A 14258-nucleotide genomic window follows, 5' to 3' on the forward strand; every position below is an offset into this window, starting at 1 on the left:
GGATTTGAAGTAGGCAGGGATTGAGCAACCTGTATCCAATCAGATCACTGGATTTAAACCTGTAACCAGCCAGATTTATCCAACAGCACAACAGGCAAATTCAGTAGGTTAATGTGCTTTTCTTGTGAGAGACAGTGACCTATACACTGGTAGTATTGCAATAATGGGGACAGGGGAATGTGATGATGTGAGGACAGGAATAGAGACAAGCGAGAAGTCACAGACTTAGCATTAGATAGTGGACGGAGCAGGGTCCTCCAACAGCACAGAATAATGATGTGAGACTCCTGTTAAATTTACACAGGAATATTATTGATTCAAGTGCACCTTTTATGTAAAACATAATTCATACATCTGACTTGTATAATATGTTGCTTTATAATTGTATACCTGTGCACTGTGCACTTGTGGGACATTAATTAAAATTGATGCAAAAGAAAAAGCGTTATGTAGGATGTGCCGGGAGCATTGTGCGCCCTTTACAACGCCATTATTCCCTTCATAGTAATAAAGTGGGGGGTGGAGCTACAGTGACATGATAAGCTGCCTGGACAGTGAGCGGCATGCGGGAATCTGACTTACTCCCCCCTGACCCTACCATCCATCTGAATTTCCTGGACATACCTGGAGAGTAGGTAAAGTAGGTTTCAAATACAGTATGTCCTGTGTGGGTTTTGAAATACTGGCTAAATCTTTTGCAGAAGATTCTCCCAATCCCCCTCTTCCTAAACGAATAGATTCTTGTAGCTTGGAGAATTTTGAATGTGAGTAGGAATCAAGTATGGCAGGCTATTTAGGTGGCTAAAAGGGGTTGTTAGGCAGCCAACATCTACACCATGACTGAGTGCTGCTCACCTTCTAAAGTGGTTACAAGTGGTCACATTTGCAGATGAGATGAAGATGAGTGGGAGTGTCCCCATTGGTTTTAACTTTTTTTCTTTTTGTGTGTCGGAGGGAGATTTTTTAGGGAAAAACTTTATATTTATAGCAGCTCCTCCATAGCCTGCTCACAATGATAGCATCAGCATTCAAGGTTTTCTCCAATGAAGTGCACAATTGGTACTTTTAAATATTTGTTATTATTTGGGCTGAACCATCAGTAATGAGAAGGGAGAATGTAGATTCCATAGGAACCAGTGACTTCACTGAGGCCTGAAAAATGTCAGTCTTGTTGATAACTGGTTGTTCAGAAAATGGCTGTAATACATTGTGTATGTTACTGAAACTTTTTACACAGATTGCATGTGTAGCTTGGAGTTATAATTTTTTTTGTGGTAATTCCATATATTATTTGTATTTGCTGAACAGTTACATCTAATGCTGGCCATACACTCTGCAATTATCGGGACGATCCGCCCGATATCGGCGGATCGCCGCGATAATTGCAGCGTGTATGCGGGCGACCGAGGGTTAAATATTGCTCGGGCGGGCATGCTGGATTGTCCAGCATGCCCGTCCGATGCGATATTTACCCGGGAAACTGTCGGCCGCATCGGGCAGTGTATGCCCAGCGCGGCCGACAGATAGACATTTCCTGTGTTCCTTCCTACGGAAGGAACAGGGAAATGTCTCCTCCCCCGGGGGCGGAGCGCAGATGTCAGGCTATACACTGTGAGATTTCTCTCACAGTGTATGCCGCGGACATCTGCGGCTGGCAGCCAGCCAGATAAAATGTCTGTCGGTCTGACAGACATTTTATCTGGCAGTGTATGCCCAGCATTAGAAACACTGTACAATAAATCTAATTTTAAGATCATTTTCATGCATTGACGCAAGAAATAACCTCAAACCTGCATTTTATTACACATAACCTCTTTGCTGTTCTCCTCCCCCAGCATGCAGGTTTACGTAGCTTTTAAGAAACATACAAAGCAAAACAAACCATTGGTCCAAATATTTAATGTTTTATTGATTTACTAAATTATGCTGAAAGCTAGCAGACGAGGTGGCACATAGCAATATTAAAATGTACATTGATTGCTTACAGAAAAAAAGGCCATCTTTACTTTGTACAATGTATTAAGGTTATATAAAACCCTTACCCTGCAGTGCTGTTTTATACAAAAATAAATATTACCAATATAAATATAATATGTAAATCATTATCTGTTCCTGTTCAATGGACACAGTACTTGAGTTCACTTTTCTTTTAATTGTTATTCAGCTAAATGTTAGCTTTCAATTAAATATAGCCTTCTGACATCAGCAAGTATATAGTTATACACATGAATAACTTAAAAAAACAAAACAAAAAAAACTTGTAGTGCTTAACCACTTTGGGTGCAGACATTGAGAAGGTTTAAATGTCTCTTTTTTTTGGAGATGTTTGTTATGAATCAAATCAGTTTCTGGATGACAGTATAAATATCAGTCTAAGACACCCTATGCCGATTCCTCAGTGTGAACACTCTGCCAGAAGCAGCTGTTTTAGCTTTTTTATTTATGCAGTTTGCTTTCCCTGTCTCTTTGGGGTTGGTCCTTTTCTGCCCCCTCTGTTTTGCCTGGCTTCCTGTTCGTTGGGCATCTGGAAGGCTGGTTTCAGCCTGCTCTAATGCAGTGCTCTGTTTTTCTGAACTGTCGTCCTCGCTCGTTCGTGCTGCCGGACCAGGGCTGTAGCTTGCTAGCTGGCAAAGAGCTACGGCAGCAGATTGTTTTTGCTCATCACAGTTCTCAATTAGTGCCTTTGCATCAAAAGTTTTGGCTGTGTTTTTGGTGGGCTTGATCAGATAGCTAGGTGAAAATGAGCTGTGATTTGGAGACGGTGAGCCATCACTGATAAGCATTGTAGTCTCTTTCTTGCTGGAATCTTTGACAGAAAGGTTTAGAGGCATTTCTTGCATCTCCATAAAAGCAACAGGTTCCACTGTAGAAACAATACTAATTCCTGTTTCCAACTCTGGTTTCTTTGAAAGATTAAGAGGAACACCTGTAGAGTCGTCTTCGCAGGTGGACATTACATCACGGACAGTAGTGAAATCATCTCCGCTGGACATGACTTCTTCATTACCCACACTGAAATAAAAGATATATCACAGATTAATAATGTAATTATTTATTGTAAAAAGCTTAGGGCCTAATCCATTTAGCTGCGATAACCCGCAGTTGTGCCAACAGTTTTCACTGGTGCTAACTTTTCGCACAAAGGGTCTGATTCCGAGTTGGGAATAGAGTGAGATATCTCTCTCAACTGTGAACCTGAACAAACCATATTGCAATGCAAGGGGTGTAAATACATAAATTTTTTTACATGTGGGGTAAATACTGACTGATTTTGCATGTACCCACAAATACTGCACAGCTTTATTATTACTCTACAATTTAGATGTCAGTTTGGAAATACTCCTCCCAAATCTAAATCTCTCTGCACATTTTAAATCTGCCCCACCTGCAGTGCAGCATGGTTTCACCAAGATGATCAGTTGAGAGAGATATCTCACTCTATTCCCATGTCTGAATCAGGCCCAAAACATGCGGCTTTTCGCACGTGCAAATTCTCCATAGTCAAAAGTGGCAAAAAGTTTTCACCATCTCAGAGCAGGTGAAAACTTGTGCAAAACCACTATTTTTGGGCCTTGGTTCAGAACCCCTTGGTCCCCCACCCCAATGACTAATTAGGCAAAAATATTTTTTTAGTTGGCTTAATTCAGCCAATAATGACATGCCATTTTTGGGGTGAAAACGTAAAAAGTGTTGGAAAATGGGTTAAAAGTAGTGGGATTGGTATTTTGGGGTGCTGCATGAATGGAGCAGGTGTATTTTTAAAATTTTTCAAAAATGCACTTTTATGACACATAAACATACGTACCCCCAATTTAACTACAGCATATATTTATCCAAAAAATATTGCTTTCTAACATTTTTTGACTCTTAGTGAAAAATGCATATAACAGCCATTTGATACAATTTGAGAACCCCAAACCCTTAGATTATGGCCCCAACAGACTTCTACCCTATCTTAGTTGACCTTTTTTGGGGTACAGACAGATTTCCCCATTTTCAGCTGTACTTATTGTCGCAAACGGCAATAATTTTTTTTGGGCGAATGCTGCATTGCGGTTTTTACCATACGATTGCGTGAATAACGGCAGACTTGATAGACGTGAAAAGTGAACAGTGCGCAAAGTTTTCGCATGCTAAAACTTAACGTTTTCGCGTCTAATTGGATACGGCCCTTAAAGTCTGGAGAAAATCTATTTGTAATCTGGAAACGCCCAACTAGACATATCACCATGGCAGTACAAAAACTAAATTTGATTATGGAAAAATAATGCATTGATCTTCTCCTTATACCTCCCTACTTTATAGATCACCAAGTTTTCTGAAGAATTTGCCCTTTACAAATGGACATTAAACTATGAATTCAAATATTTTTCAGCATTTTAAAGCAACCAGTGCTCTAGTGCCAACATTAACCTGTGTTCTTAGTTGATGTTTCATCATTAATGTTTATTAATACTGTTTTTCAAATAATGAGGTACGGAAAACTAGTTGATGTTGATAAGGAGAATGCATTCTATTTTTTATTTTAAAGGCTAAAGCTGGCCACACACTAGACCAACTTACATCCAACCAGCCAACTTGTTGATTGGTTGGAATGAAAATCTGGTAACGTATGGGAGTAAATGATGATCAGCAATTTGCTCCTAAATGCCAGAAAAAAAAGATGAAAATGGTTGTTCAGACAAGTTTGTTAAATGTTTGATCTAAACTGTTTGTTCAAACAACAGTTTTGGTCCATTTTCCAGCTGATTGTATTCCTTACCAGATTTCCATTCCAACCAATCAACTAGTTGGCTGGTTGGACAGATAATCTTTAGATGTGTGGCCAGCTTAAGTCAATATAATTATTTCTGAAGTGTTGTTCTTCAAAAGTACTCATCCAGTTTACAAAATAGCTGTTCTAGAACACAAGTCAAACTTACCTCGGAGAATTCCCTCTGCTCAGTGATGTTTGGAAATCTGTGCTTTTTTGCACTAGCTTACAAGTTGTGAAGTGTTGTCCTGCGCTATCAGTTGGTCCTGTTGTTGAGGTAAATTTGGTAGAAAGATCAAAGATTCCTTCAATGCTTTGACTGTTCTGGGTGAAGTTAGTTGGGCTTGGTCGGCCAGGGGACCCGGTAGCAGCACTGCCAGCTCGTGGACTCATTTTCACACTTTCTCCTTCATTTTTATGGTTAGTGTTATTGGCTTGGCTCAGCAAGGTGTCTTTTTGACAGTCAACCTGCTTTACCTCAGTATAGCAATGGGGTGGGCTTGGTGTTTGATAGACAAAAGGTGCATTGTCCATTGTCTGAGCAGTGTGGTCTTTGGGTAGGCTGGAATCATGGTGCATCTTCAAACCATAAGGTAAAAAGGAATGTTCTGCAGATCTGTAAAACCCATAAGAAATTGGTGGGTTTTGCTGGAATTGGTGTAGAAAGCTATAATCAAAGGATGGGTTTATTGGTTTGGGTAGAGACAGTCCTGTAGTTTGGATAGGGTGTGGACGAAAAAGTCTCTGGTCTGGCCTACTATAAACTGATAGCATTGGATTGTCACACATATAAGGCGAGTAGACTGTTGTTACTCCTGGCTCAGAATATAATGGGGCTGCGTATTCTGGTATCATTGGACGGATGTACCGGGGAATTGTTGCCTTTTGGCTGATCTCTGGCGGAACTAGTCCTGTTTTCCACATGGTTTGCATACTGTGGAAAGCAGATCCCACACTTTGTACTGTCTTGACAGATTCCACATGAGGCATCATTTCTGTTATGTGACTACTCTCCATTGGCTTCAAATACCTATGCTCCCCAACAGGGATGAAAGCCGATGGCCTTAAAATACCCTCAATGACTGCTGGTTTACTGACTGGGCTGTGTCCTGGCGGTGAAGGTAAAACCACTTCTCTGTGGTTCACTAGCTTTTCTATATGGGATGTCACCTCTTTATTTTTATTATCTACATTCTCTTTCAGATCATCTTTAGTTATTTCATTTGGAGAATTTGAATCAGCCACCATGTGTCTGTTTGTAACAACAGATGTGATTTTCACCAACCCCTCAGTGTTTGGTTGCTTTGGCTCCAGAGAGTTTGACTTTGGACTCTTGACGGCCCGGTCTTGCTCTGTCACTAGTGTAATGGAGTTTTTGCAAAGCCCGTACTTCATGTGGTTAAACAGATGGGACTTCTCATTGCAGGTGAAAGGACATTGGAAACACTTGTACTTGAATGGTTTTCCTGGAGGCCTAGGAATGTAGTGAGGTTTTTTGGGCTTGCGCTCCTTCAGAAGAGACATGTTAATTATTTTAGCAATGAAACCACTTAGCACCTACAAGTGGATTTTTATACTGTTTGTGAATAGTCCAGGTCTTCCAGCTTTTACACCAAACTGCCTTTAAGAGTCCTGTTGTTTAAGAGACCACTGTGTTCCCACAAGCTCAAGCTAAACAGCAGGTTGTTCAAGACCTGCAGATGACAGAAAGACAAGTCATTAGTAAACTTTTCTACATTTATCCCCTATGCACATAGAAAACTATCTTTTTATCTTGCTTGGAGATTCTGCTCTACAAGTAGATTTCTCTAACAGCTCCCAGCTCTTTCACTGTGACTTTCCTAGCCCACATACCGTGACACCTCATTGTATGTTTAAGTAGGGCTGGAAAAACTGGCTCAACAAGGGTAAATACCACAACTGCCTTGTTATAGTAGGATGGTGATTGACAGTTTTGCATCCCAAGAGCTTCTGAAATGGCCCAACTTAAATAACTTGTCATATTTGGGGACACGCAACAAATCTTTTATACTAAAATGAGAAATGAACTCCGCTAACTTTGTGGCAGCCTCCAAATATTTTTGAGAACCAAAAACAGCAGGTATCAGTATGAGAGTCGAAGAAGAACAATCAGCCCTTCTTTGCTCAGAAATACAGGAGTATCGTCTTCAGACAAAAATTCTAACGTGTGTGTGTGTGTATGTATGTATGTGTATATATATGTATATATGTATATATATGTATATATGTATATATATATATATATATATATATAATATATATATACAGGTTGAGTCTCCCATATCCAAATATTCTTAAATACGGAATATTCCGAAATAAAGAATTTTTTTGGCTTGACTGAGATAATGAAACCTTTTGATTTTTGATGGTTCAATGTATACAAACTTTGTCTAAGGCACAAATTATTAAAGATATTGCATATAATAACCTGTAGGTTGTGTGTATAGGGTGTATATGAAACATAACTGGATTTTATGTATGTACACAAACTTTGTTTGAGCCACAAAATAATTGAAAATATTGTATAAAATTACTTGCAGGCTGTGTGTATAAGGTGTATATAACACATAAATGCATTCTGTGTGTATATTTGGGTCCCATTCCCAAGGTATTTCATTATGATATGCAAGCATATGTGTGTGTTGTTTTTTTTTACTGGTCTAACCTTGTATGGTATATTTACTAAAGTGCGGGTGTTTAGAAGTGGAGGTGTTGACCATAGCAACCAATCGGATTCTAGCCATTACCTTCTAGAAGGTGCTAGATAAATAAGTAGAATCTGATCGGTTGCTATGGGCAACATCTCCACTTTAAAAAACCTGCACTTTAGTAAATATACCCCTGTCTTAAATGAATCGGCTGAGTTGTGTTGACCATAAATCTTATGTAGCTAGGTCGAGCTATTTTTCTTTCTTTTAATTTCCCTTCTTTTTTTTTTTTTTCTTTTTAACCATTTTTATTATTTAGAGGTAGCTAAGGCAATAGAGAAGTTAATTTTATTATCTTTCCTTCCAGTTCCCTTGTGGAGTGTAGATATGGCTTGTACCAGCATGTCTTTCTATTTTCAACGATACTTAAGGCGTGAGAAAGTGGTGGAGTGCATAGTCTCAGACTGTGGACTTAAGATCTGTTATGGCAAGGATTTACAACGAAAAAAAGAGTGATTTCATCACTAGCTTGAAGCAGCATGATTTTAATGATGATTGTTACAAAACCTCTGACAGATAACTCTTGAAAACATAGAAACTAATTGCTTGCGAGCCGCGGGGCACCTATTTCTAAAGAAATGTCTTTATTTCATTCAAGTGGTTAACTCATATTAGCATTATGTGAAGACTGATTAATTTTCAGTACCGAAAGCTGCTGTGTGTATGCTGAGCTATGAAATAAAAAGGAACTTCAGTTGGTGTGTGTATGTATATATCAGTTGAATTTTCTATTTATTTCATAGCTCAGTGGATATATATATATATATATATATATATATATATATATACAGTAAGTTGTATGCACTGCACACAGTATTGCAATATATGCCTTGTCTGACTTAGCCAAAATTTAATTTATTAAGAGTTTCAGCAGTGATATTACATGAAGAGCTAATTGTCTCTGCTTCAGGTGCAGTATACACATGCATGATCTGAAAATATATATAACCACATGTATTTGCTACACATATATGAATACAATTGGTACATGTCTGTGCTTAGTAGCTACATGAATGCATACATATGGGTTTGAAATTTTTAAAATGAAGTAAGCAATCTGAGTATCTCTAACGTTTTGTGGAACCACATCTTCCAGCAAGCTGTTGGCATGGTATGCTAAGACATGCTGGAGGGCCTCAGAATGCCTCCGTCTGCATAATAAATAAGTAAATAATAGCAATAGGTTACCTATTGGACGTCTCATCTGATTCACATGGCCTGCTGTTTAATAAGTTTAAAACAATGGGATATGCAAATTCAGACAGCTAGGGACAACAGTCTATATAGCCTGGATCGCAGCAACCTCTGTCCAGTAAAAGCTGTCCCCTCACTGCCCAGACATGCCTGGGTCAGTTTCTGTACTATTCTCGGAGTGTACCTGAAAGTGCCAGTGCTAATCACTTCCCTTTGAAAGTTACAGTTGTCACAACAAACAAGAGACCAAGCTTTGTGAGGTTCATTTGTTGACACCAGCAGCCAGTATTTAGCATTTCCATACTGTAATGGACTCTGCTTATTCAATTTCAACTACGTCTTATTGTTGCTGGTTAAAACTTAAGTTTCTGTCTAATTCCGCTCAGTATCTACCCATGTCATTAAATTGTAAAAAAAACGTTCTCCTTTTTAACTAAATGTTACCAGTCCACAATATGTCCACCTTTATTAAGTGTTTGCCAGCTACGCCATACCTGCCTGTATTATCGGAGATCAGGGAAGAAAACAAATCTACTCACCAGAACCCAGAGATCAATATATTTCTAGATGTGTGAGAAAAATTTCTGAAACCTAGCATCAGTGTCACCCCAAGTACAATAGTAGTAACTCAACATATACTGAGGAGATTGCTTGTACTGTTGCCCAGTGACCTCTGATAAGGAGACACAGTTGGTAAAAAAAAAACTAAGGGCATATTATAATTAAAGCCTTGTGATGTGGCATTTATTGCATAACCCAATGACATGCCACTGTCACCCAGCCTGTATGTCGCAAGAACAAGGAGTTTCAGGAGATACCAAGATACCAGTCTGAGGGCATAATTGCAACTTATTTAAAAGTTTGTGAGCACATAGATATACAGATAGGCGAAACAGCCAAGTATTTAAAAGTTTAACTAATATAGGACAAGCATCGATATCAGAATTATTGTCAGATAATAAAGCCATATTCAGAAAATTTAAATAACATATACAACATATCATTTCGGCAACCTAGCAACATAGTGTTATAGTTGCAGTTTGTGTGATACTATGTAGCTAAGTATCTACCTACACAGTAACAGAAATAAATAATGCAAAAGTTTTATTGCACAAGAAAACAAGCTTCAAAAATACTGTAACCAGACTAGTCCATAGCAGGAACAGTTGAAAACAGACAGATTTACTAAGTATATAACAAGTGTTCTCCCCAGATGTGTGATGGGTCCTACACTGTAACAGGTGCACTGATAGACCTTTAGTTTTGCTACAGCCAATTTGGCAAAGCTCCCCCCCTTTATACTTAATTTAGTATTTTTCAGCTAATGAGAACTATGTGTTTAGCTTTTAGGTGCATGAGAAAAATGTAAATACGTTTTAAATTCAGGCTACAAAGACAGGTAGAAATTTTCTGATATTTGACTTTTTTTTTTTTTTAACCAATGGTCTATAAAAACTTTCCTAATACTCAGCTTAGTGAAATATGTCTGGGCAAAGCACCTGCTAGATTATAGAAGCAGAAAAAGAAATGACAGCATATGTATATCCTGGTACAGCTTAAAATATGGCTGATTAAAAAGGTTTTGTAGAAACTAAGAGCAAAGGGAAAGTAAAGTTGAAGTGTAATAATGTAAAATAAAACTTACCAGATAGTGTAGAGAGCTCCCTGAGTGTGTCAGCTGGAGAGAGAGAAGTACCTGTCCTCTGACTTATTCCTAAGAAGAATGATCAGAGCTGGCTCAGTGGGAGGGATTAAAGTACAGGAGTTGAACCCTGAGGCTGTAGAGATGCACCTGATATTATTTGTGCCCCGAGCAGCTATTCATTGTGTTTGCAACCAATATACTTGTTTCTTTCACTAGACCTGTGCACTTACAGGCAGCAAACAGTCCTATTATCACCAGCTCTTCTCCTGACTGTAACAAGTGATATATTGGATTTTTACAAACAGCTAACGATCTGCCCTTGTTGCTGAATACCTTGCACTTATGTTATTTGATATGTTAATAAAAATTATTATTTTTAACTCTATTATACATTATTATTAGCATAACAGATTGATTATCGATCCAATCACTGACTCATGACATAGGAGATACTTTCAGAGAAATAGACAAAATTATATATTTATATTTCTGAATGGATAGAACTGGGATGACCACAAGGAAAATAGTTATTGGAGACTCAGTTCTCTCACCTGTGTGAGGTATCTAATATAGGGGGGAGACGTATCAAAGCTTGGAAAGAGATAAAGTGGAGAGAGAAAGTACCAACCAATCAGCTCCTAAATGTCATTGTACAGGTTGTATTTGAAAAATGACAGCTAGGAGCTAATTGGTTGGTACATTGGGGCCCATTTATCATACGTAACGAGTTTTAAAACTTGTTGCGTATGATAAATGGTGTTGAAGCCAATCAGCTCGCAACGGTCATTTTTCAAACAGATGACAGTTGGGAGCTGATTGGCTGGAGCACCATTATCAAATGCAACTAGTTTTAAAACTCGTTACATGTGGATAAAACTCATTGATAAATGGGCCCCAATGTACCAACCAATCAGATCCTAACTGTCAATTTTCAAACACAACCTGTAAAATGACAGGAGCTGATTGGCTGGTACTTTATCTAACTACATTATCTCTCTCCAAGCTTTGATTAATCTCTTTCATAATCTTCTAACTTCCATGCAGATTTGTTTTAAACTCTATGGCTTAATATCGTTCTTGTAGGTCCGTATAGAACTCTTTGTGATGTACAACTGCAATCTTCAGCTGCGCACATCACAGTATAATACGATACCCCAACATCAACATTATTGTTCTGTGCGAGGGGAAAATGATAATGTTGATCGTAGTGAAGCACAGCCATTCTGACTGTCCTGACGATCGTCTGTAGAGATCAACGAGGTGTTATTTTACTATAGATTATTGGCCAGTTGGATAAGATGTTTCTGTATGCTTATAGATCAATTTAATGAATTCTTATATTTGGCTCAGGATCTTATTGCAATCAGCAGTTTATTGCTAAATATTGATTGTACTACTACTACTGCTCCCTTATTTTTAAAGTGTAACAGTCACCTACACACAGGAGAGGCAGCAATATTAATATTCATGAGAATCCAGCATAGAGAATCACTATAGTATAGCTCACTGATCATGGTATCTTAGAAAATCAATAGACTGCATCATAATGGATATTGGTTGTATAAGCAGCGAGTACACTTAAGTCACTATATACAAACAGTCAGTTATGGAATATACAATAGGAGTCGGGAGAGTTCAGAATGGATAGCTTTTCAGCATAACACCAGTGACAGATCAAGAGGTCACACCCTGAAACTAAAGGGTGGAAACAAAGCTTAGGAATAATTATCAAGTATTACTTGGCTGCAAGGGTAGTTAAAGCTTTGATTAAAACCCCAGTAGAGATGGTGGATATGAACAGGTGACTGTCCTGTAGCTCTTTGATGAAATATGTATTAAAGAGCAGGTGAAAGGTGCCATTGCTTTTAATCCATATTGTACTGTAAATAAATCTATAGAAAAAGATTGTAGATATTACTTTTATTTCCAGTTAATACATATATTAAGTCAGAAACACATGCAAAAGTCGCTAATACGGTTTTTTGAATATTTTAAGTTTTTTATTAGACCTCTCAGGCTTTGGTAACAGTTGAAAATATATTTATTCTGGGTAATTAATGGGAAACGTTAACATGCCATCAGCTGCTGTAAAGATTCAACGAGAGGGTGACTGAAATCCCCAGAGGATGTTCGTTTTAGGCATAGCTTTCCAGTCTGACTGGTAATATTACATTATGTAAGAAAATAAAATTTGATTATGCTCAAATAACAGATTTCCACTCTATGGGGCATGTGTATTGAAGCTTGATGTGAGTGAGATACATTTGTGAGATATATATCACCAACCAATCAGCTTCTAACTTACGGTACATTTTGCAGGCTGTGTTTAAAAAATGATAGTCAGGAGCTGATTAGTTGGTGATATATATCTCACAATTTTTTCTCACATCAAGCTTTGATGCATATGCCCCTATGTGTTTGGTTCCTTATTGCATAGATAGGAGAACCTCTTGTAAAAGTTGGACATCCAGTTTTATAATTAGCTACTCTCTTAAAGAGATTACCTTTAATAAAACAGAAGTAATGATAGAGTGGTCTGATTTATTCCAGTTGGCAGGGAAGAAAACAGACTGTTTGGACTGACACCTCCTTTCTTGCCGTCATTCTGAGCTATAATGTGTATTAGAATCTCACTGTGTCTATACTCGTCATACAGGCCTTGTGATGTGTAAGTATCAGCGATACCAGCACTCTATGGTATAGTCACACACATGAAGGAACAGGTGGAAACAAATAAATGGGCAGACTATAATATATATATATATATATATATATATATATATATATATATACAATCGTGTTACAGACAAGCAGTGGCACTCGGAGACTGCTTAATATTTAGAATATTGTAATTAACACAAATACATAATCCAACGTTTCGGGACTCACGTCCCTTAATCAAGGTGATTAAGAGACGTGTGAGTCCCGAAACGTTGGATTATGTATTTGTTTTACATACACTATTCTAAATATTTAGCAGTCTCTGAGTGCTGCTGCTTGTCTGTAACACGATTGTACATATTGTTGGTCCAGAGGGCAGCGGAGCACTTTGAATTTGAAAGCTGAGTGCCAATCCGACTGTGATTTATATATATATATTATGTTCATGCACGCACACACACATTTCATTTGTTCAGTTTTGTTCTCGCTGATATCGTCAGTAGTTCTATACATGATGAAACTTATAACAAGACACTTGTATTGAATAAATACTGAAACATTAAATATAATATCACTCTTCCCTTTAAAAAATACATATGAAACAAACTTTTCCCCCATCAACAAATCTGTGTGAGTCATACAATTTTTACCAATAATTTTTTCGAAACATTGGTGTCGGTATGGTTAACATCAAAGCACACGACTATGCTACATAGATGGTTTCAGTCTACGTAATCAAAATCCAGTCTGCTCTAATCTGGTAAAAAGAACCTGTTCTTGGCACATTGGCGTGTGTGCAGTGATTAACCAGCCACATTGCAAGGAGTCTCCTGGGATCTGTTTGTTCATTGTGATACTTGAGCCACTGAATCTGTACAACTTCACAGATCTGTGTGTTGCCAGACTAGGAACGGGTGTGTTCAAATCATTACTTGTATGACCAATTATTTCAGTAGGACATTTGTACCGATACACAGGTATTATCCGGAGTGTTTGGGGTTAAAGGTTTTCCGGATAAGGACTTATGTAATTTGGAGCACTAGATCTAAAATATATTAGAACACAATGACTCCTATCTTTTCTCGCTCTTTCCCTGACATGTCCCTCCTCATGAAATTGCTTATAAGTTTTGCTTAGTTATTGCACAGAGTTAAAGGTATATTTTCTAAGAAAATCTGCTGCTTGTCTGTGGTTTTGGTAGTGCGATTTAAAGGGCAACAATATTAAATGCATAACAAATCTAGTTTTACATGAAATATTATTGCTCTTTTAAATC

General features: G+C 37.9%; 2 protein-coding genes across 3 annotated transcripts in view; one reads left to right on the forward strand and one right to left on the reverse strand.

Annotated features, from left to right (window-relative positions):
* Positions 1-14258, forward strand: part of TBCD (tubulin folding cofactor D) — a 376677-nt gene that overhangs the window by 120637 nt on the left and 241782 nt on the right. The window lies entirely within an intron of this gene.
* ZNF750 (zinc finger protein 750) lies at positions 1896-10389 on the reverse strand. The gene is made up of 3 exons (XM_088468451.1): positions 10322-10389; positions 4923-6447; positions 1896-3012 (listed from the first exon to the last, which is right to left on the reverse strand). The coding sequence occupies exons 2-3, from the start codon at positions 6275-6277 to the stop codon at positions 2373-2375; spliced, it is 1995 nt and encodes a 664-aa protein (XP_088324577.1). The 5' UTR covers positions 6278-6447; positions 10322-10389; the 3' UTR covers positions 1896-2372.

This window comes from Taudactylus pleione, unplaced genomic scaffold (genome assembly GCF_031769625.1).
Source record: "Taudactylus pleione unplaced genomic scaffold, aTauple2 ptg000012l, whole genome shotgun sequence".
In the NCBI taxonomy this organism is placed as follows: Eukaryota; Metazoa; Chordata; class Amphibia; order Anura; family Myobatrachidae; genus Taudactylus; species Taudactylus pleione.

Coding starts and splice junctions, on each gene's coding strand:
- ZNF750 (XM_088468451.1), bottom strand. CDS start 6,277: ATGTCTCTTCTGAAGGAGCGCAAGCCCAAAAAACCTCACTACATTCCT. Junction 3,013..4,922: donor AGCAGAGGGAATTCTCCGAG/GTAAGTTTGACT, acceptor CTTTTATTTCAG/TGTGGGTAATGAAGAAGTCA.